Source organism: Palaemon carinicauda, chromosome 3 (genome assembly GCF_036898095.1).
Source record: "Palaemon carinicauda isolate YSFRI2023 chromosome 3, ASM3689809v2, whole genome shotgun sequence".
Classification (NCBI taxonomy): Eukaryota; Metazoa; Arthropoda; class Malacostraca; order Decapoda; family Palaemonidae; genus Palaemon; species Palaemon carinicauda.
The window spans coordinates 130,590,666-130,612,535 of NC_090727.1; the positions used below are offsets into that span (position 1 = coordinate 130,590,666).

Consider the following 21,870-nt stretch of genomic DNA (forward strand, 5'->3'; position numbering starts at 1 on the left):
AATCTTTATGGAAAAAAACTAGTAGGGATTGAACCCCCAAGAGAGGTGAAGTAGGGTTGATCTAAATGTTACCTCTGCTTTGTAAAAAGAATACAGTTGCATCATAGTTGCTGTTTTTTTTTTAAATTGAAGTGCCATGTTACATTTTATTCTAGCTGCGATACACTCACTTCTAGTGTAGTATTAAGTATACTGTTCTTATTTTCACAGGCTTTTGATAAAAACAAAGGAAGTAAGCCTCTGGTTCAAAAAGAGAGAGTCTTGAAGAATGTCACCAACAATGTTCTAAAGGCAAAGCCTTCCAAGCCTTTATCCAGAGCTCCATCTCTAGTTGGAAAAACAAAACCAAAAGTAGCAATCAAAGAAGAAAAGGCTGAAATATCCAAAAGCGAAGAACTCAAGGACATTTCATTTTGCGAGAGCCTCCTCAGTTCCCAGGAGCCCACGCTCTCATCGCAGGAGTCGACAAAGACGGAAGCAGATGCAAACAAAACTGATCTTCTTGATGATTCTGCCGCTTACATAACTGCTTCTGAAGGAAGGTACAGCACTAAAAGAGCATCAAAACGGCACAGAGCCTTGGAATGTGGTAGTCCGTAAGTTTACTGGATGCTTGATGCTTTAGTTTGGGGATTTATCAACTTTCTCACTTGACAGAAATGTGGTAAGCTACAGTATTCGTGAATTCGTAACCTTTTTAAAGTACTAAACTGTGGGTAGATATTAATGAATAACTTCATTGAAAGTTGCCAGGTACAGTTTTCACTTTGACACTTTGGGAGAGTTGATTAAGCTACGTTATGGTGGATTAATTTGATTTTATATTTTGCATGAAATTGTAACTACATTATTCATTATCTTGTACAGTTAAAAATTTTGTCATCTGCCAAAATCCAAACTCCTTTTTCAATCTTTTAATTACAGCAGTTTGTTTTTATCATTGTGCTAACATGTTACTGCTGGTTGCTGAAAATCTTGAGCTTAGATTTTCTCTTGAATGCAGTACAACTTACATGGATGATTAACTTTGCTGAAAGTAATACGGCATTATTTTGATTTTGCATAAGCAATAACAGTTAACTTTGATTAATGTCTTTGCCCGTTTTGGGCTTGCTACATCTTTTTACATTCTCTTCATGCTAGGAAAAGTGCTGTGCACCTTTGCAGTGTAATGAAAGTTGGGTTCAATTGTAATTGCATCTTAAGATTTCACAGAAAAGTTGATATGTCCCTTGATTTTCTTTAGATCTTGCTTTCACATACCTTTATTTGCTTTCAACTTTCCATACATTGACCTATTTTATTCTGCCATTTAATATACAATATGCATGTATTACTTTGCTTGCAGAGGTATATTTTATTTTTTCCTTGACAGTCTTCATCCTTTGATGTGCCTGCACTTTTCTGCTTTTGAGAACTTTCTGTAGAATAATTCTTTTAACGATTTTTAGTTTCAAGCGCTGAACTATATCTCTGTTCTTTAAGTATACATGCTCTTGACTGGTTTTGTTCTAGTGCAGTGATGCCTGAATTTTGACAAAATTTACCACTACATATCGTCACCTTCATAAACTAACTGCCTAAGTCATTTTCTCCACTTGTTAGGAAATAAAAAAACCTTCTCATTTCCTAATTCTTTATATCATTGTCTTGAGGTTCAATTCACAAATTCTTAACAGAAGATTTTGTGAATTAGAATTTGTTAATTGAAGCTCAACACAATGATATAAAGAATTAGGAAATGAGAATTTTTTTTTTTATTTCCCAATAAGTGGAGAAAATGACTTAGGCAGTTAGTTTATGAGGGTGATGATGTTACATGAAATGGAACTTATCGGTTGTCAGTTGATAATTAGTGGCTTTTGTAATTAAAGAGGAGCTAACGTAGATTAAGAACTTCTGGATTCATATGACTTGCCTAAAACCTCCTGGCTTTCATGATTTCAGTTTAAACCTCCCAACCAAAATTTACTCCTACGCATTTACAAGTAATGTTATTGAATTTTAGCTGTTTATTGAAAGTCCGCAACTTGCCAATTTAATAAGTTCCAAGAAGCTGTTTTTAAGACGAAATATGATACATTTTGGCCTATGTTAGGCTTCTGTACTCTACTATGGTGTATTTTAACAAACATTTGATTCGACAAATGTTACTCAAGTTTTTACCGTAACTAGAAGAGAGTTGGTTTTTTGTTGGTAAAGTATGTCATATATTCATTGGCTTAATTTAAGATAACGTGCTGTGCTATATGCAGTGGAATTTCAATTGCTTTGCATGCTTCATTTCATTGGCAACTTGGATGATCACTAATGGCATTAGATGTTTGTGCTCTAATCAGTTGTTGAGTTTAGCATGTTGAAATATAGGATAATTTATGATCTTATAAAAGTTATTTCTATGAGCTATATATAATATGATGCTGCTGGATCAGAACTCGAATTCTAATGCTGTATACAACTTAATAATTTTACTTCCTCATTGGTGGTACCACTCACTCTTCCTGGGGTGGTACACAATCTTAGACTAGATATCTTTTGGCTCCTTTCCACCTATCTGCTCATCTTCTTTAACATTTAACTTGCTCCAGTATTCAGTGAAACATAAGAGAGTTTCAAAATGAGACTCGGTGGTCTGTTTGAGCTAGTTTGTAATAAATATTTCTTCTTTTCCAGTCCTCTTCCCTTAAAGCCACAGGTTGATACTAAAGTGCAACTGAAGCCACAGTTGCCAGATGGCGTTGACGATTATGACCAGGAAATGGAAAATGACTTATATGCCGTTGCAACGTACGCTCAGGATATTTTCAAATACTATAAAGAAAGGGAGGTAAGCTATCCTTCAGGTTTTCTTATCTAGAGGACTTATTAGGTACAGGGACTTTGTATTAACCCTTTTACCCCCAAAGGACGTACTGGTACGTTTCACAAAACTCATCCCTTTACCCCCATGGACGTACCGGTACGTCCTTGCAAAAAAATGCTATAAAATTTTTTTTTTTCATATTTTTTATAATTTTTTTTGAAAAAAAAATCAGGCATTTTCCAAGAGAATGAGACCAACCTGACCTCTCTATGACAAAAATTAAGGCTGTTAGAGCAATTTAAAAAAAAATATACTGCAAAATGTGCTTGGGAAAAAATAACCCCTTGGGGGTTAAGGGTTGGAAATTTCCAAAGAGCCTGGGGGTAAAAGTGTTAATTTCAACATAAAGGGTGTGTTGTAGTAGCAATAGCATTTATTATTTATAAAACCATCAATCATTTTATACAGTATTGTACAATAGGGTTTTTATAACCCATCTTGCGATGCTTTCAGGAATTGGTAGTAAATGCTGGACTGAGCTTTTCATTGGAGTTTGTTCATGAAATTAATCAAATAAACATTTGTCATACTTTGCAACAAATGCAAGAAGTTTTGCATGTTAAAAACATTGCTGGATTTATTTCTTCAACATACAAAAATTGTACAACCCTGTTTATTATAAAATTTAGTAGGAAATTCTGTATGGTGTAATCTCTTGGATCCAACCATATATTTTTTTACCATAGCTTCTTTGTTAAACACACAGCAGTTTTGTTCAGAATTTTAGAAATATATAGCATTGATTAGGGAAGTTATAGACATGGCAGCTGAAATCTACATTTCAGGTTATTGGCAATGTTGACGCTTATGCCATAGATATTAGGAGCTATGTTCTTGAGTACATTCTCAAGATTCGTGAAAACAAATGACATTGAAATCTTGTACTAATAGGAAAACAAACTTATGTGGGATGATAAAGGGATTTTGACAAAGGAATAATCTATTTCTGGGGAGATACCTGTGACGCCCGGTGAAAAGGGTCCTTCCTTACACTTTTCTGATATAAATACTTCCAAGTATACCAGAGAAAGTTAAAGTATGGAATGCAGAGGTTACTACCTTCGCGCGAGCACCCAGTGGGCGTCGTGTATAAAGCAGGGGCGTGTGAAAACCACTATTCACAGGCTGTCTTCCATTTAGATAATTCCTTCATCAAAGGGAAGGCCCGTAACAGAGGCCATAGCTCGACCCAGAAAATAGTTTTTAGACTAGAAGGAATGGAATAGACAAATTTGTCATAGATGAAATTGGTGTAAGTTTTCTAGAATTATTAGGAAAAAATTTAAAAAAATATTTAGATGATCTTGGGTATGAAGATAATGCAAAGTGGGTGTGTTCTAATTGCCACAATCAAGAACACCGGTATAGGAAGAAGAAATATTGAAATTTTGCCTGAGAAAAGATAACAGACAGGAATGAAGAAGCTATAAGATTGATTTTGTGATGAAAGCAAAGAAAAGAATTGCACTGAGTTTAGTGGGCGAGGCAGGTTTTTGAAATGTAGATTACTGAAAGCTAATTTAATTGAGTGATATGAATTAACTTTTATGCAAACCAATCAGAGAATAAAAACATGAAGGTTTCAAAGGCTAAATGAGAGCAGAAGTAGAATGGGGGGTGACATCAGAGAAAGGTACAAGATTGTGGAATCAAGATGTATGGTATGTACTGTAACTGAAGAGAAGATACTGTAGAAGCTGTTTAAGGTATGGCAGAATACTAGCAGGCTGGAGACAGAATATGTAAAGAAAAATAATGGAGGGCTGTTGTGGCAGCCGCTTCCAATGAGAGTGTTCAAACCCCTGCTCCTGTTGTAGCTGAAGGCTTAGCTCCCCCTTCCGAACATCCTTCGAGGGAGGATCTAAGTCCGACGGTCTCTCCTGCGGGTGATTCTCCCCCCGGGGGAGTTCACTGACAGAGACTCCTCTTCGGAGGACTGCCGATGGTTTGCCTGCTGCTCCCAGAGGACGCATCCGACGTAAGGCTCGCCTTCCTCTTCGTCGCCGGGGTCTTCCTTCTCCTCACAAGGGTGTTAGGAGGCGCCTCTTCGGATCTTCATCCTCACAGTCCCCCGCAGAGGAACCTCGTCCTTCAGCTACCGTTCCTGCTACTTCCTTGGACCTGGACCTCTCCGCAGATCGTTCGCGATCTCCCACGCCTGCCAGACCTGCTGACCTGCCTTCACCTTTCCTGGCTGCTGACGCGCTGTGGGCGCCCACACATCCCGATTTCAAACGGGCACCGGTCCCTTCGGGGCAAAAGGGGCTTTTGCACATTGTGTGTAAGTCCCTTAAGCTCTAGGTTTCCCCTGTGCGCCAACGTTCGCCTGCGCGCCTGTGCACTACTGCGCGCAAGCGCTCACCAGTTGCTGCCTCATCTCGCCAGCGCTCTCCTGCACGCCCATGAGCTCCTGCTCACCCACGATCTCCTGTTCGCCCTGCAGTTCCAGAGACTACGCGCCTGCTCGCCCTCGATCTTCGGATCAGGGCTCCAAGGAGAAATCTTCTTCCTCTCCTGCTCGCCAGCGCTCTCCTCCACGATTGCCGACTTGCCATGAGACCTCGCCTGCTCGCCATCCCTTGCCTACGTGCCATTACCCGCAGTCTCCATCGCGTGCCCACTGCCAGAACTTCAGTTCCTGACGAGCGCCCTTCTGTGCGCCCGCGCGCTAGGGATATTCCTCCTGTACGCACACGCCCTATGGCTACGCCCTTACGGGCCCTTCATCATCCTGTGGCTGCACTCCACTGAGGTCTCCGGAACGCGCACCAATGCGCCCATGCGCCCCGTCACCTATGCGCCCACACGCCCTGTCGCCTGCGCGCCCACAAGCTCCTCCTCCTGCGCGCCATCGTTCGCCAACGCGCGAACTCTCCAACACGCCCCCTCGCCTGCGCGCTGTCGCCCGCGCGCGAGCAATCGCCGAGCTAGGCAATGGCCTATCTACCCAGTACGATGCCCAGCGCGTGCCCATACAGGATCCGGCAGTACGCGTCAGGTCATCTTCATCGCGACCCCCCCCCCCGTGGAAGGGGTCTCTCTCCACTCAATGTCACTATTCCAGCAATAGTGGAGTTCGTGTATTTGCGGGAAGAAATGCGCCTTTCAGTCTCGGCAATGAAAGGCTACAGTATCGCTCAGCCTTAAGTCTAGCCTTCAGGCTCAAAGGAGTGGACATTTCTTCTTCGCTAGCACTTTCCCTACTCATACGTAGTTATGAACTTGCCTATCCTCAGTCGGAAGTGAGACTTCCTCCATGGAACGTGGTTCGAGTCCTCAGGTCTCTTAAGAGACCTCCCTACGAACCATTACGCCAGGCTTCAGATCGCCACCTGACTTGGAAGACGGTGTTCCTACTAGCTTTGGCGTCAGCCAAGCGAGTTAGCGAACTTCATGGTCTCTCTTATGACATCGCTCATTCAAGGGGATGTGGGGAGGTAACGTTCAGCTTCGTCCCTGAGTTTATTGCTAAGACTCAGAATCCGGGAGTGCCGGACCCTCGCTTCGACTCCTTCCGGATTTCGAGTCTTCGTTCCGTAACAGATGACCCAGACCATCTCCTATTGTGCCCAGTAAGGAGTCTGAGGCTATACCTGAAGAGAACAGCTGCAGTTCGTCCCCAAGTGCGGGCTTTGTTTGTCAGCACTGGGAGATCGAAGAGGAGGGTTACCAAGAACACCATCTCAGCATTAATTCGAAAGGCCATCCATTTGTCCCTGAATCCTGACCCTCCTCCGTCACGTCGCCCTAGAGCTCAAGATGTCAGGGGAGTAGCTACCTCCCTGGCCTTCAAGAAAAACTTCTCAGTGACGCAGGTTCTTCAAGCAGGGGTGTGGAAGCATCCAACGACCTTCACAGCCCACTACCTGCAAGACGTGACCCACAGGAGGCTTGATATGTTCTCTATATCGGCCCTGTGGTGTCTGCACAACAGCTGGTTTAAACCTCAGGCTCCTTAATGGACAAGTAGCAGAGGGTTGAGGGCATTGTTACCCGGTTTTAGTCTGCATGAATGAAAAGGTATGCCTGGCCCTTATTCTTTTCTTCATCCTTCCCTCTCTTTGGGAAAGCAGCATCCTGGGTTCTCTGCACAGCTGACCTCAAACCACTGCAGGTAAACCATGTTCCCTTGTGTTCCTAGTATTAAGTTAATACTGTCGCGTCCCCATACTCTGACGAGGTGGTATTGGGAGAGTCCTAGCCTTAAGTTTCCATCTAAAGAACTTCAGGTCAACTTCCTAGGACGAGTCGCACTTTTTTCCTTCTCACACAACTTACATAGGCCACAGCCCTTGCATAGCAAGGTGTGAGCGAGGTGCAGGGACTCTTTATTGTTGAGTGCTGACACACTCAGATAATGAGTCCCCGGGCAAAGCCAAAAGCCAGTATGGCTGGGACTTGTTCCACCCTTCCTAAGGGTTAAGTCGCCCACTTTAAATAGCGTGGTTTGTATTACAGTGAACCCTCGTTTATCGCGGTAGATAGGTTCCAGACGCGGGCGCGATAGGTGAAAATCCGCGAAGTAGTGACAGCATATTTACCTATTTATTTAACATGTATATTCGGACTTTTAAAACCTTCCCTTGTACGTAGTACTGTTAACAAACCACCCTTTAATGTACAGAACACTTAATGCATGTACTACAGCACCCTAAACTAAAACAGGCACAAATATTAAAGGCGATTTTATATCATGTGTTTCCTAAACACCTAAAAAGCACGATAAAAAATGGCAACCAATGTTTTGTTTACGTTCATCTCTGATCATAATGAAGAAACAAACTCATTTAGTGTACACATACAGTGATACCTCGGTACTCGACCATAATCCGTTCGAGATCCGTGTTCGACCTCCGATTTGTTCGAGTACCGAATTTTTTTTCCCCATAAGAAATAATGGTATATATTCTATTCCGTTCCCAAGCACTCGAACAGGCCCAAAATATTAATAAAACGTGTACCTAAACAACAATAATTATCTAAATGTGTATGAAATTGGTCAGAAAATCCTATAAAACAATTTTAAACCATTTACTGTACTAAAATAAAACAATTTTAAACCATTTTCTGTACTGTAGTGAACATACCTTTGAGCAGCGGTTCGATGGCATACAGGGATGGATGTGGAGAGGATGGAAGGGGGAGGTTACTGCTTGGAAGGAGAGTCCCCTTCCATGATGTGGCGGGGTAGTTCTCCTTCAGGAGTTGTTTCTCTCTCCAATGAAAGGGTGGGCAGATCTATTTCAGGGGTTTCTTCTCTTCTTTGTCTCTTCTTTGGAGGAGAAACAGGCTTTGATGTAGCAGCTTTCTTTTCTTTTGTGAAAAACTGGTCTATTGTTAATTGTTTCTTCCTCCTCTGCAGTATTCTTCGAAAATGATACATGACACTATCATTAAACATATGCACTGCCCGGTTTGCTACTGCAATTTCTGGGTGGTATTTTTCAGCAAAAGCCTGCACATCTGCCCACTTGGAACAAATTTCATTGATGAGAGAACTTGGAACATCCTCCCTTACCTCATCCTCTTCTGAAGATTCCTGCTCCACAATCAGATCCTGCTGCTGTTGTTGTTGCAGGTGCAACAATTCCTCCACAGTCAACTCGGTAGAATGGCTTTCTACAAGCTCATCAATATCATCCTTGTCGACCTCAAGCCCCAAACTCCTGCCCATGACAACAATTTCCTCAACGACATCAGTGTCATCAGAAATTACAGGGGTAGCAGTGCTTGGACCCGCCTCTGGTTGGAAACCTTCAAACTCCCTCTCTGTGACACATGATGGCCACAGCTTACGCCAGGCAGAGTTCAATGTCCTATAGGTCACACCTCGCCAAGCTTGGTCAATCATGTTAACAGAGTTGAGGATGCTGAAGTGTTCCTTCCAGAATTCCTTTAGGGTCAACTTCGTGTCACTGGTCACTTCAAAACACTTTCTGAAAAGGGCCTTGGTATAGAGTTTTTTGAAGTTTGAAATGACCTGTTGGTCCATGGGCTGGAGTATGGGAGTAGTATTGGGGGGCAAGAATTTGATTTTGATAAAGCTGTATTCTTCTTTCAAGTCATCCTCGAGACCTGGAGGATGTGCAGGAGCATTGTCCATAACCAGAAGACATTTCATTGGCAAGCTCTTTTCAATGAGGTAAGCCTTAACCTGGGGGGCAAACACTTCGTTTATCCACTCAGTAAAGAATTGTCTTGTGACCCAAGATTTAGTGTTCGAGCGCCACATAACTGGTAGTGCACTTTTACAAATATTATTTCGTTTGAACACCCGGGGGTTGTCCGAGTGGTACACTAACAAGGGTTTGATCTTGCAATCGCCACTTGCATTTGCACACAGCAACAATGTTAGCCTATCTTTCATTGGCTTGTGACCTGGCATCTTCGTCTCGTCCTTGGTAATGTACGTATTGGCTGGCATTTTCTTCCAAAATAACCCAGTCTCATCACAATTAAAGACTTGTTGTGCGATCAAATTTTGTTCATTTATGTACCGATCGAATTCCCCCACGTATTTATCGGCTGCAATTTGATCCGAACTAGCTGCCTCCCCATGCCTAGTAACACGATGAATACCTGTTCTATTACGAAACTTTTCAAACCAACCCCTGCTCGCTTTAAATGTAAATGAATCACTTTCACTGGTACTCGGACTTTTCTTCACTAATTCTTCATAGATATGCAACGCTTTTTCACAAATGAACGCTTCACTAACACTTTCCCCGGCCAACTGTTTTTCTTTAATAAATATTAAAAGCAACTTTTCCATCTCCTCAATCACTTGTGGCCTTTGCTTAGTTACCGCCGTAACTCCCGTTGCAACATTCGCCTTCTTAATCATTTCTTTATGCTTTAAAAACGTAGAAATGGTCGACTTCGCCATTCCGTATTCTACCGCTAAATCGGACACTCGTACACCATTCTCATATTTCGCTATAATTTCCTTCTTCAACTCGATCGTTGTTCGCACTGTTTTCCTCTTCTCCTTCCCCTTAACACTCATTACTTTCTTGGGACTCATTATGAAAGCTAAAAAAGCAATTAAAAGCACTGAAAATCACTAAATCACAACGAATGCTGATCGCGCGTTGTCTGAGTGACGCTCTCGAGAGAACTGATGCTTCCCGAACAAGCGAGAGTGGCCGAGATGGCGCGATCATCACAAAGCCCATGCGGTCGTCACGTGTTCGGCTGGTCGAGTACCGAATTTTTGGTCGAGCACCGCAGCAAAAATTTCTCGAAAATTTTGGTCGAACTCCGAATTGTTCGAGTATAGAGTCGTTCGACTACCGAGGTATCACTGTATATGTATAGGTTAGTTTTTGCATCGATTATATTGATTATACAGTACTGTATGTTGATTTTTTTATTACCAATGTTTTAGTTTACGTATTTTTCTTAGGACTTCCAAATGAAATCTTTTTCTTTATGACGCCGCCTGAAACGACGGCGTGTACGCTCAGTAAACAACCACGCTCAGAACAAACAAGGCATTTAACGCGCATGATGATAGTGATAAATAATGATACAGTACATACAGTATTTACAGGAAAAGCATTTACAAAATATGTTACCTTACAAATATAAATTATACAGTACTTGTACGTAGCAAAGCAGGAAAACAATTTGAGAGAGAGAGAGAGAGAGAGAGAGATTTTTTACGTACGAATGTAAATTTTAAACAAAAAAAATATGATAGGTTACAACATGTAGACTTTTAAAACCTTCCCTTTAACTTAATGCATACAGTACGTACATTACTAAACTATAAAACAGGTTAAAGTAAAAAATAAAGATTGTTACTGTACTCACCACGAAAGAAGTTCAAGAAAAACTTGAATGACGATGGCGATGAATTTGCTGCACAGTAGAAATGATGATGATGAAGCTGATGATGTGTTCTACTGTGCAGTCAATGATAGTATTTTACGTCTCTTCAGACGGAGGTGTCTTTTCCTGGGACACCTCTTCAACTTCTTCAATTTCTTCTGAAGGCGTACTAGCAGGAGGAACTGGCTCTTTTTTGCGAGGCTGGAAGAACATTGTGATCGGAAGTTGTTGCCGTTGCTTCTTTTTTCGATCCAAGAGCATCCTGTAGGGAGTCATGATGTCATCGACCTTATTTGAGAATTGCATCGAGCGAACCATATCCTCGTCCCACTCTTGTAACATTTCTTTCGCCTCCTTCATATGGTTGCAGAACTTGGCAAGCCGTTCTAATGTTAAGCCCGTTTCTTCGACATTTTCTTGGGTCTCTTCCTGGGTACCCTCACTCTCTTCCTCACTTGCCGATTTCGTCAGGTCTTCGAGGTCTGCGTCAGTTAGGGGCTGGGAATGGCAGTCCAACAACTCGTCGACGTCTTCAGTCGTCATGTCGCCAAACCCGTCACCTCCAATTATGGCAGCCAACTGCACAGATTTCCGTATTGCAGAGTGTTGGATTTCCGACGGAGTAAATCCCTTGTCGTCGTAAACAATATCGGGCCACAGCTTCTTCCAGCTCGCATTCACGGTTGCAGGTTTCATCTCTTGAAGTGCCTTTTGAATATTCTGCAGGCACGTGGCTATGGTGTACTGCCGCCAGTACGCCTTCAAGTTGAAATCTTCATCCTCGTCATCTTGGGCAGCATCCACACACGCAACGAGGTCCGCCAAGGTATTCTTCGTGTAGAGGGCCTTGAACGCCCTGATAACCCCCTGGTCCATCGGTTGAATTAATGACGTGGTGTTGGGTGGCAGGAACTCGACCTGAACGCCCTCACGCGACAGGTCAGTTGCGTGTCCACCAGCGTTATCCATAAGGAGAAGGATCTTGAATGGCAAGCCCTTCTCTAAGAGATATTCATGGACTTGCGGGATGAAACACTGGTGGAACCAGTTGGAGGTCAGCATCTTCGTAATCCATGCTTTTTGATTATGCATCCAGTACACGGGAAGGAGATTCTTATTTTTATTTTTCAAAGCGCGAGGATTTTTCGACTTATAAATAAGCCCCGGCTTTAACAAAAATCCAGCAGCATTGCCACACATCACGAGGGTAACGCGATCCTTGAATGCCTTAAAGCCAGAGGCTTTGGCTTCCTCTTTGAACAGGAAAGTTCGCGACGGCATTCTCTTCCAAAACAAGCCGGTTTCATCCATATTAAACACTTGTTCCGGCTTGTATCCACCTTCAGCGATAATGTTCTTGAAAGTCTGGTTCACGTAAGTTTCAGCAGCGGCAGTGTCAGTGGAAGCAGACTCCCTATGCAGGGAAACGCTTTTCAGGGCGAAGCGTTTCTGAAACTTCGCGAACCATCCTTTGCTTGCGGAAAAACGTTTCTGAGGCTGGGAATCAGTGGATGTCCCTGGGTGAGGATCATCTGCATCATCATCATCTTCAGCATGGTTGCCGTCGTCGTCTTTAGGTTCCTTTGCAGCAAAATTCTCATATAAGCTCAAAGCCTTTGTTTGGATGGTGTTCGTATCCAACGCTATGTTCTTCTTCCGGCAGTCGGCAATCCACACAGCTAAAGCACCTTCCATGCGTACGATCGTTTTATTACGCGTTGTAACGACTCGCTTCGCTGATCTGCTAAAGGTGATTGCAGCAGTCTTTCTAATGTTCGCCTCGTCCTTCTTGATGTAGCGAACGGTGGATTCGTTGATGCCAAAATGGCGGCCGGCGGCCGCGTAACTTCTACCATCTTTTAACATGTCGAGAAGCGTAACCTTCTCAGCTATCGTCATCATCCTTCGGTGGCGTTTAGGCTCACTACCAGCCTTACTAGAAGCAGAACGCTTGGGAGGCATTGTAACAGAAAGTTCAACAAAAAGTTCAACTTAAAACAGTCGCACACAGCACAGATTAAACTTCACAAACTTAAGAACGTCTACTCAGCAATACGCGGAAAGAGAAAGTGAACGATCCAGCCCCGCGAGAACTTTGATGCTGCGGGTAGAAGATGCGGGCAAAACACCAATCACAGGCTAGATAACAAAACTTGAGTTTTGATTCGTCATCTATCAGCGCTTGAACCAATCACAACCCGTCTTACAGTACTATGGTGCGTTGGTTACTCATAGAAGATGCCCCGCGCATACTGAACGTACGTAGATTAAGTACAATACCGTAATAATAATAAATAATGATAATAATACTGTACAGTAATAATAATAATAATAATGATTAATAATAATAACAATAATAATTTTATTAACAACAACAACAATAATAATAATAATAATAATAATAAAAATTTACGTACGCTATTTTACGCCTCTCTCTCTCTCTCTCTCTCTCTCTCTCTCTCTCTCTCTCTCTCTCTCTCTCTCTCTCTCTCTCTCTCTCTCGTACGCTTACAGTATTCGAAATGTGATTTTTGCAACAAAGAATATTATTGGATGCAGTACTGTACTACGTACGTATACATACAAAAGATTCATGGAAAAGAAGCACATCCATTACAGTACACACCATTCTAATATGGTATGACTGCATCTGATTTGCGTTTCATGTTCGATTTAATTTTACTACGTACTGAATTATCGTATGATCACATTCTCTTTTCGTGTTTTATTTCTTTCTGTGCTGAATTATATATCATATGTAATGCAATGAACAATCAGTAAGAGCAGATATTACTAATTACAGTATTAATGGAATTACAGGTAACAAAATATCGTATTTGGTTGTCTTCAGATTTCGCGGTATTTTCGAATTTTCCGGAAAATCCGCGATATGTATATATATATGGGTTATGGGAAAACCCCGCGAAGTGGTGAATCCGCGATTGTCGAACCGCGAAGTAGCGAGGGTTCACTGTACAGTTAATACTGTCGCGTCCCCATACTCTGACGAGGTGGTATTGGGAGAGTCCTAGCCTTAAGTTTCCATCTAAAGAACTTCAGGTCAACTTCCTAGGATGAGTCACACTTTTTTCCTTCTCACACAACTTACGTAGGCCGCAGCCCTTGCATAGCAAGGTGTGAGCGAGGTGCAGGGACTCTTTATTGTTGAGTGCTGACACACTCAGATAATGAGTCCCCGGGCAAAGCCAAAAGCTAGTATGGCTGGGACTTGTTCCACCCTTCCTAAGGGTTAAATCACCCACTTTAAATAGCGTGGTTTGTATTCCAGTTACGGAACAAATGACAAATTCGTAGATAATTTGTATTTTTCCTAACTACAAACCTTAGCTATTTAATCAAACTTGCCTGCCAGCCCTGTGCCCCCATGAAGTCCTACCTCTAAGCAAAAGTGGAGCTACAACACATGTGTGTGAGGGGGGAGGGTAGCTGACTACCCTCCCTACCCCCCGCTAACTAGCGGTGGGGTAATAATCCCTTGTTAAATTTTTATGGCTCGTCCCTTCAGCTACGCGAAAGTAATTACCCACTTTAAATAACTAAGGTTTGTATAGTTAGGAAAAATACAAATTATCTACGAATTTGTCATATTTGAGGGTATATGATGAAACGAGCTGCTCTGGAGAAAAAGAAATACATCAGGTGAGTATACAAATACAGTAATAAAATTCATTATCAAAATTGTTTATTTTTATCTTGATACATACTGAATTTTTTTTTTCTTTTTCAGGCAAAATTCCTAATATCCAAATACATTGATACTCAGCCTGAAGTGTCCAAAAGCATGAGGGGTATACTTGTTGACTGGATGGTTGAGGTTCAGGTAAAAGTTTGAAAATTTTTTTTACAAGTTAACCCATTACTGCCTGAATTTTTTTTTCTTAATTTTGTTCATTATTTAAGTTTAATATGTATATTTATATGGTATTATCATATATTTGATGTTTTTTTCACGGTATTTGTCCATATATAGGACCTACTATATATAGTAGGTTAGGCGGATAAGGGGTACACATTTTTATTGATGAGACTATTTTCTATAATAAAATTTTTTTGGTATTTTTTCATTACAAGGAGGATGTATTAGAAACAAGACACTCAATAATAATGTGTTTATTACGGAATAACACACAGAAATATTGCAGTTTACTGCTAAAATTTGTTGTATTTGTAAGCCCTATTACTTTTGCACGTGCTGACAGTATTTGAATATGTGAAATGGATAATAATTCTTACTTCTACAAGTGAAATGTTTAACAGAAAATTGTGATACTGTAGGATAAAATAGAAATAAAACTGGTTCATGCTTTAGAGAAACTTCATTCTTGGTTAAATTTTGGGATATATTCCGTGATATCACACAATAACAAACCGGATACTATAATTAGCAGTCTTCTAAAGAGCACGACAATGATATTTAACAAAGCATTTCACACACAATGGAACTCCACACTTCATACACCTTTGCGAAGGACGAGATTTGCAAGAGGATAGAGTACATTTCCATGCCTGTTTTCCAAGGGGTTCGACGAGGTGACCAATATTGTCATAACGTACATCTGGAATAACCCGAGATGACTGTCTTGGCCGGCCTATTCCCACACGTGGTTCTGCCTGCTGAGGGTATGTCCTTGCAATGTAGCGCTTGAATGACAACAGTGGAAGGTTGCTTTCATCAACACAATGGAGAAGCCAGCAGTTCTGAATCGTTGCATCAATTACCCAAGAAAATATAGGCCAAGACCACTTTTTCATTCTAATGGATATACGGTAACAATTGATGTCTTGGTCCATCCTATCAGTGCCACCCATGTGCCTGTTGTAATCCCCGATGAGATAAGGTCGACTTACACTAATTTTCTTTTTGTCCTTTGCTGACCATCGAGATACACTTTCCAGAGGATAAAAAGGAGAATTATTTGATACCACTGAAACTACTGCATTATCCTTCCAGCGTACCAACAAGATCTTGCGAATATTATCCACAACAACATCCGTATCTCCTCGAGGAACTTTCTTCATTTCGTTTGTGGAGTTTATAGGACAAGACTTCGGAATTCTGTTGTCCCTTATTGTTCCAGTTGCTCCATAGTTTATCTCTTGTAGGTGATTTACTAAAGGTAAACTTGTGAAGTAGTTGTCGAAGTAAAACCTAACTGGTATATCTTTGATATGACTTGGTAGTTTTTCAAATAAAAACATCAAAGTGTCCCCACCTTTTCCAAACCTTTCTTCATAGTGACGATTCAACCCGAAGGCTGTCCCTTGGTATACATCAAACGTAGCTAAATATCCAAGTGGAGAATTTAGGCACCAAGCTTTAAATCCAAATCTCACAGGTGACAGGTTTATTCCAAATGCACTGTTTGTATCCATGCCTACCAAAATATTCTATCATTGCTTCAAGTGATATGTTGATCCATACGGTAAGCCATGGCAAATTTTGTGTTCAAATGATTCATTAGAGGTCGGATTTTTTGCCAGTTTGTCATCCTTGTTTAGTGCCTGATTATCAGTGGAAGGCAGAAACCGTAATATTTCTTCAAATCTACCATGTGACATTGCCTTAGCAATGAGTTCGACTCCAACATCAGCATCCAAAGACCAGTATAAGCGGCGACTTGGTAATGTGTGGTATCCTGAGAGTATGAGAATGCTTGGATAGTAACAGGGAACTGAAGGTTTGAAACTACCGAGGCATTGTTAGCTGGAAAGTCACTTCACCAGCGACGAGGTATGCATCCAAGGACCAGAAAATAGCGAACAAGCAGTTTATTCTAACAAAGAAACAACCAATTTGCTTTAGGGTGATACTTTCCTAAGATTTTTCCTGTCCGGTCCATATTTTGGCTTCATATCTGCCTGACCTACTATATATAGTAGGTAATGAAAAATAGCCTGTAATATTTATGCTTCAATTGCTATCTCAATTTCTGATATATGAATTGATTCATGGTTTTCAGTGTCATGATATGTATCAGTATAAAGATGTTTAATGAACTTGTGTAACCATGAGCTCAAATTAAAAATGTGAATATATAAAAACATTCTACATATCTTTGGTATTTTGTCAAAAAGACGAAAAATATGGATACTTCAAAGAAAAACTCCTGTTTATATTATTGATTAGATTGAAAAGAACTCAGGAATATGCAAAACAATAAGAAAAACGTAAAAAATTGGGGTGTAATTTGTCCTAGCAATTGTACTACTATATATAGTAGGTCAGGCGTTAATGGGTTAAGTCTGTCAATCAATGTAAATAGACATGGTGCATTACTAATTATATTCATGATTTATTTACACTTATATAATTTTGTTTTATACACTGTATTTTGATATCCAAGCAAATTTATTAAATATTTGACAATTTTTGTACTGTATTCACATAAGCAATGGAGTAACTCTATCTGTCGCATTAAAATTTAAGTTCTGCATAAAATTTTATCGTATTTTACCTTTGTCAGTCCTATGTCATTGACTAACACAAAATCATAGATATAAAAAACTGGTGGTACATCAATCAAATTCTTAGTAACTGTGGGTCAGTTATATTGTGTGATTTTATTTTTGAGATGTTGCACTCCTATATAAATGCCAAACATTGTAATCTTGCAGGAATCCTTCGAGTTAAACCACGAGACTCTCTACTTGGCCGTGAAAATAGTTGATCTGTACCTCTCCAAAACCATTATTAAGCGGGATCAACTCCAGCTGCTGGGTTCGACAGCCTTGTTTATTGCTTGTAAATTTGACGTAAGTGTTAAAAGAGATTGTTAACCCTTTTACCCCCAAAGGACGTACTAGTACGTTTCACAAAACTCATCCCTTTACCCACATGGACGTACTAGTACGTTTCACAAAACTCATTCCTTTACCCCCATGGACGTACCGGTACGTCCTTGCAAAAACTGCTATTTCAATTTTTTTTTGCATATTTTTAATAATTTTTTGAGAAACTTCAGGCATTTTCTAAGAGAATGAGACCAACCTGACCTCTCTATGACAAAAATTAAGGCTGTTAGAGCAATTTAAAAAAAATATACTGCAAAATGTGCTTGAAAAAAAATAACCCCTGGGGGTTAAGGGTTGGAAATTTCCAAATATCCTGGGGAGAAAAGGGTTAAATGAAATTTGTAAGTGAAAAATATATTTTTTATAAGAAATAGAAGCTGGGAACATTTATATTAAACAAATGAAAGTACAGCAAGTTAAAGATGTTTATGTATACTTACACTTTCTCATAACAACAGGAAAGAACTCCGCCGTATGCCGACGACTTCCTTTACATATGTGACGACGCGTACAAGAGAAAAGAATTACTCGCCATGGAAATCAGAGTATTGAAGGCTATTGGTTTTGATTTGGGTGTTCCTCTGTCATACAGATTTCTACGGAGATATGCCAGGGTTAGTACAAGTCTTTTTGTATTGTCAAATTATCATACACATTACGCATTAGATATTCGCTGTTACTTCTCACAGTGAACATATACAAATTTTATAAAGGGCTATAGTCAAAAGAAAGTTTGATTACAAGTGGTAATTAGGCAGGTTGCAGTAAATAGTATTAAACAAATTTTGATGTAGGAAAGATCTATTTTTGGGCTCAAGCCATGTCGTCCTGATGGAAGGTCCTTCCGGCAGCTTCCTACTGTATAATATTTCTGCGAGTGATATTACAAGAGAATTACCGTCAGGTATCACGAGGTTCTAACCCACGGAACGACTATCCTAAGATATCGTGTATAATCAGGGACGTATCCGTAGATAACCATAGATATCTGCACCCCTAACAGACTTAACCCAGTCTAGGAATCTAGGGAGAAGGATATGTGAGGAGCTGTTACATATCCTCTCCCCTCATGGTGCTGTTCGTCACTGATGACGCCATTCTTTTCTTCACAGCGTCCTACTTTGTATGGAGTTTTTTCGAGTGCGCATATTTCAGCTTTTTTTGGAGTTTTTCCATGCATGATGGCTTCCTCTTCGTCGTCTAAGTTGGGTACCCTCTTCTTTTACAGTTTGAATTGGCTTTCAGTGTATTAGATCCCCTCGGGGAGTGGTTATTTATCTTTATTAGGCGATGGGAGAGCCATGCGCTGAGTCCAGCTAGCCATTGGGCGTCATGTCGCGTACCCGACCGCCCTCTTATTTCGTGTTATTTAGTTTTATTTCACTAGTATCACGTTAGCTACCATTATTTTTAGCATTACGATGCCTTGGACTCTGTTTTGTGAATACTTTTACCATGCATTAAGGTATTTTATGTTTTAGTGTGTGTCAGTCCCGGCTAGTCTAGCTTAGAGAGTGGTAAAGTTTTAGTTGGAGACGGGCTCGCCGATGGCGATCAGGTCTTTCTTACTGGACTCGTTGGCAGCGTTAAAGTTCTTAGTTTTATTCTGGTTCCGTGATTTACTGAAGAATAATTGTGATTGAATTTAGTATGTAACACAGTTATCATCAGACTACAAAAGTGTATGGAGAATAATTGTGCTTCAATACAGTTATCAAACTACAAACTGTCACATCTGTACGTTATGTTGAGAACATTACATTATATCAATTGCAACTTCAGTGCAGGAAACAAATTCTGAAATGGATAAAAGTACTTTATTGAATTTCCCTCGTGAACATACATTGGTATTGACTATTATATTTTATACATACATACATATACCAAAGGCACCTCCCCCAATTTTGCGGGGTAGCCGACATCAACAATGAAACAAAACAAAAAGGGGACCTCTACTCTCTACGTTCCTCCAGCCTAACCAGGGACTCAGCCAAGTTCAGCTGGTACTGCTAGGGTGCCACAGCCCAACCCCCCACATTATCCACCACAGATGAAGCTTCATAATGCTGAATCCCCTACTGCTGCTACCTCCGCGGTCATCTAAGGCACCGGAGGAAGCAGCAGGGCCTACCGGAACTGCGTCACAATCGCTCGCCATTCATTCCTATTTCTAGCACGCTCTCTTGCCTCTCACATCTATCCTCCTATCACCCAGAGCTTTCTTCACACCATCCATCCACCCAAACCTTGGCCTTCCTCTTGTACTTCTCCATCAACTCTTGCATTCATCACCTTCTTTAGCAGACAGCCCTTTTCCATTCTCTCAACATGGCCAAACCACCTCAACACATTCATATCCACTCTAGCTGCTAACTCATTTCTTACACCCGTTCTCACCCTCACCACTTCGTTTCTAACCCTATCTACTCGAGATACACCAGCCATACTCCTTAGACACTTCATCTCAAACACATTCAATTTCTGTCTCTCCATCACTTTCATTCCCCACAACTCCGATCCATACATCACAGTTTGTACAATAACTTTCTCATATAGAACTCTCTTTACATTCATGCCCAACCCTCTATTTTATAAAGAAAATATATGAAACTCCTGTTCAAGAATATTGATCAAAATGTAGTTTGCGTGATAGGAGTATAGATGTGAGAGAGGCAAGAGAGCGTGCTAGGAATAGGAATGAATGGCGAGTGATTGTGACACAGTTCGGGTAGGCCCTGCTGCTTCCTCCGGTGCCTTGGATGACCGCGGAGGTAGCAGCAGTAGGGGATTCAGCATTATGAAGCTTCATCTGTGGTGGATAATGGGGGAGGGTGGGCTGTGGCACCCTAGCAGTACCAGCCGAACTCGGTTGAGTCCCTTGTCAGGCTGGGAGGAACGTAGAGAGGAGAGGTCCCCTTTTTTATTTCATTGTTTGATGTCAGCTACCCCCCAAAATTAGGGGTAGTGCCTTGGTATATGTATGTATGTATGTGTCAAGTACATGTTTCTTAAGGGAATAACAGTTAGAACTATTAATAAGTCTTTGGTTTTTGTTGTCTAAATACTGTGTACACTTCATGAAATGGTAAATTTTTCTTGTACAATGATATTGTATATACTGTACTGTGTATTCTTACAAAAACCAAACAGGTCAGGCACTGAAAAACTGAATGAGCAATATTTCTGTAATATTCCTATTCATCATCCTACCTAGCTAATTTTCTATTATCTATTTGATCTACCTCTGCTTATCTATTCAACTGTCAATACATCCAACGTAGTGAGTGATGATTAACGGTGTTTTTTTTTGTTTCAGTGCGCTAAAGTAAGCATGGAAGACCTTACACTAACACGTTTCATTTTGGAAATGAGCCTGATGGACTACGACTTGATAGACGCCTCTGATTCGGCCCTTGCTGCTGCTGCTCTCTTCTTTACTAGGGTTATCAAGGGTGAGCCAACTTGGCCTCCAACACTTCAGTATTATTCAGGTAATAATGCTTTGTTAATTTCTTTTAGATTGTGCTTGGTGGTGTTTCAATATTTTGAATCTTGGAAGCTGTTTTTGTAAAGTAATTCTTTGATGATGACCGAATTTTAATAATATAATTTATTTTATGCTTTTCTGACATAAAATTTATTCTTATGCTACTGACATTCATATATAATCTTCTCCAGAAGCTTGGATTATTGATGTAAAAACTGAGCTTCTGGAGGAGCTATATGAAGATCAGGTGTGTCTCATTTATATTTTATCTTTGCTGATAAAATATATAATATTCATAAGTTTTGATTATTTAAATGACCAGAAGAGTTGTATAGGATTGGATTTCTTGATTTCAGGTTATGCCATGGAAGATTTGTACCACCTAGTGCACCATCTTCACAATATGATTTTGCAGCCACCCAAGGACCACCTTAAAACTATCAGAAACAAGTACTCTCACAAGTAAGTTCTTTTCCCGGTCTACAACTTTTTCATTCTTTTAACCCTTTTACCCCCAAAGGACGTACTGGTACGTTTCACAAAAGCCATCCCTTTACCCCCATGGACGTACCGGTACGTTCTTGCAAAAAAATGCTATAGAATTTTTTTTTTTTCATATTTTTGATAATTTTTTGAGAAAATTCAGGCATTTTCCAAGAGAATGAGACCAACCTGACCTCTCTATGACAAAAATTAAGCCTGTTAGAGCAATTTAAAAAATATATACTGCAAAATGTGATGGGAAAAAAATAACCCCTTGGGGGTCAAGGGTTGGAAATTTCCAAATAGCCTGGGGGTAAAAGGGTTAAAAGGTTTGAAGGTTATTTTTTGTTTATTGTACTTAATGAAGTTTAATGATTAAGAAGATAATTCC

General features: G+C 40.6%; 1 protein-coding gene across 2 annotated transcripts in view; it reads left to right on the top strand.

Annotated features, from left to right (window-relative positions):
- CycB3 (cyclin B3) overlaps positions 1-21,870 on the top strand; it is a 43,279-nt gene that overhangs the window by 15,875 nt on the left and 5,534 nt on the right. Inside the window, exons 3-9 of one of the 2 annotated variants that reach the window (XM_068370646.1) lie at positions 211-596; positions 2,674-2,827; positions 14,445-14,537; positions 17,333-17,470; positions 17,968-18,123; positions 20,826-21,000; positions 21,353-21,458. In XM_068370646.1, the coding sequence (XP_068226747.1) occupies positions 211-596; positions 2,674-2,827; positions 14,445-14,537; positions 17,333-17,470; positions 17,968-18,123; positions 20,826-21,000; positions 21,353-21,458 (1,208 nt within the window). The remainder of the gene's footprint in view (positions 1-210; positions 597-2,673; positions 2,828-14,444; positions 14,538-17,332; positions 17,471-17,967; positions 18,124-20,825; positions 21,001-21,352; positions 21,459-21,870) is intronic. The other variant, XM_068370647.1, reaches the window with a different exon arrangement.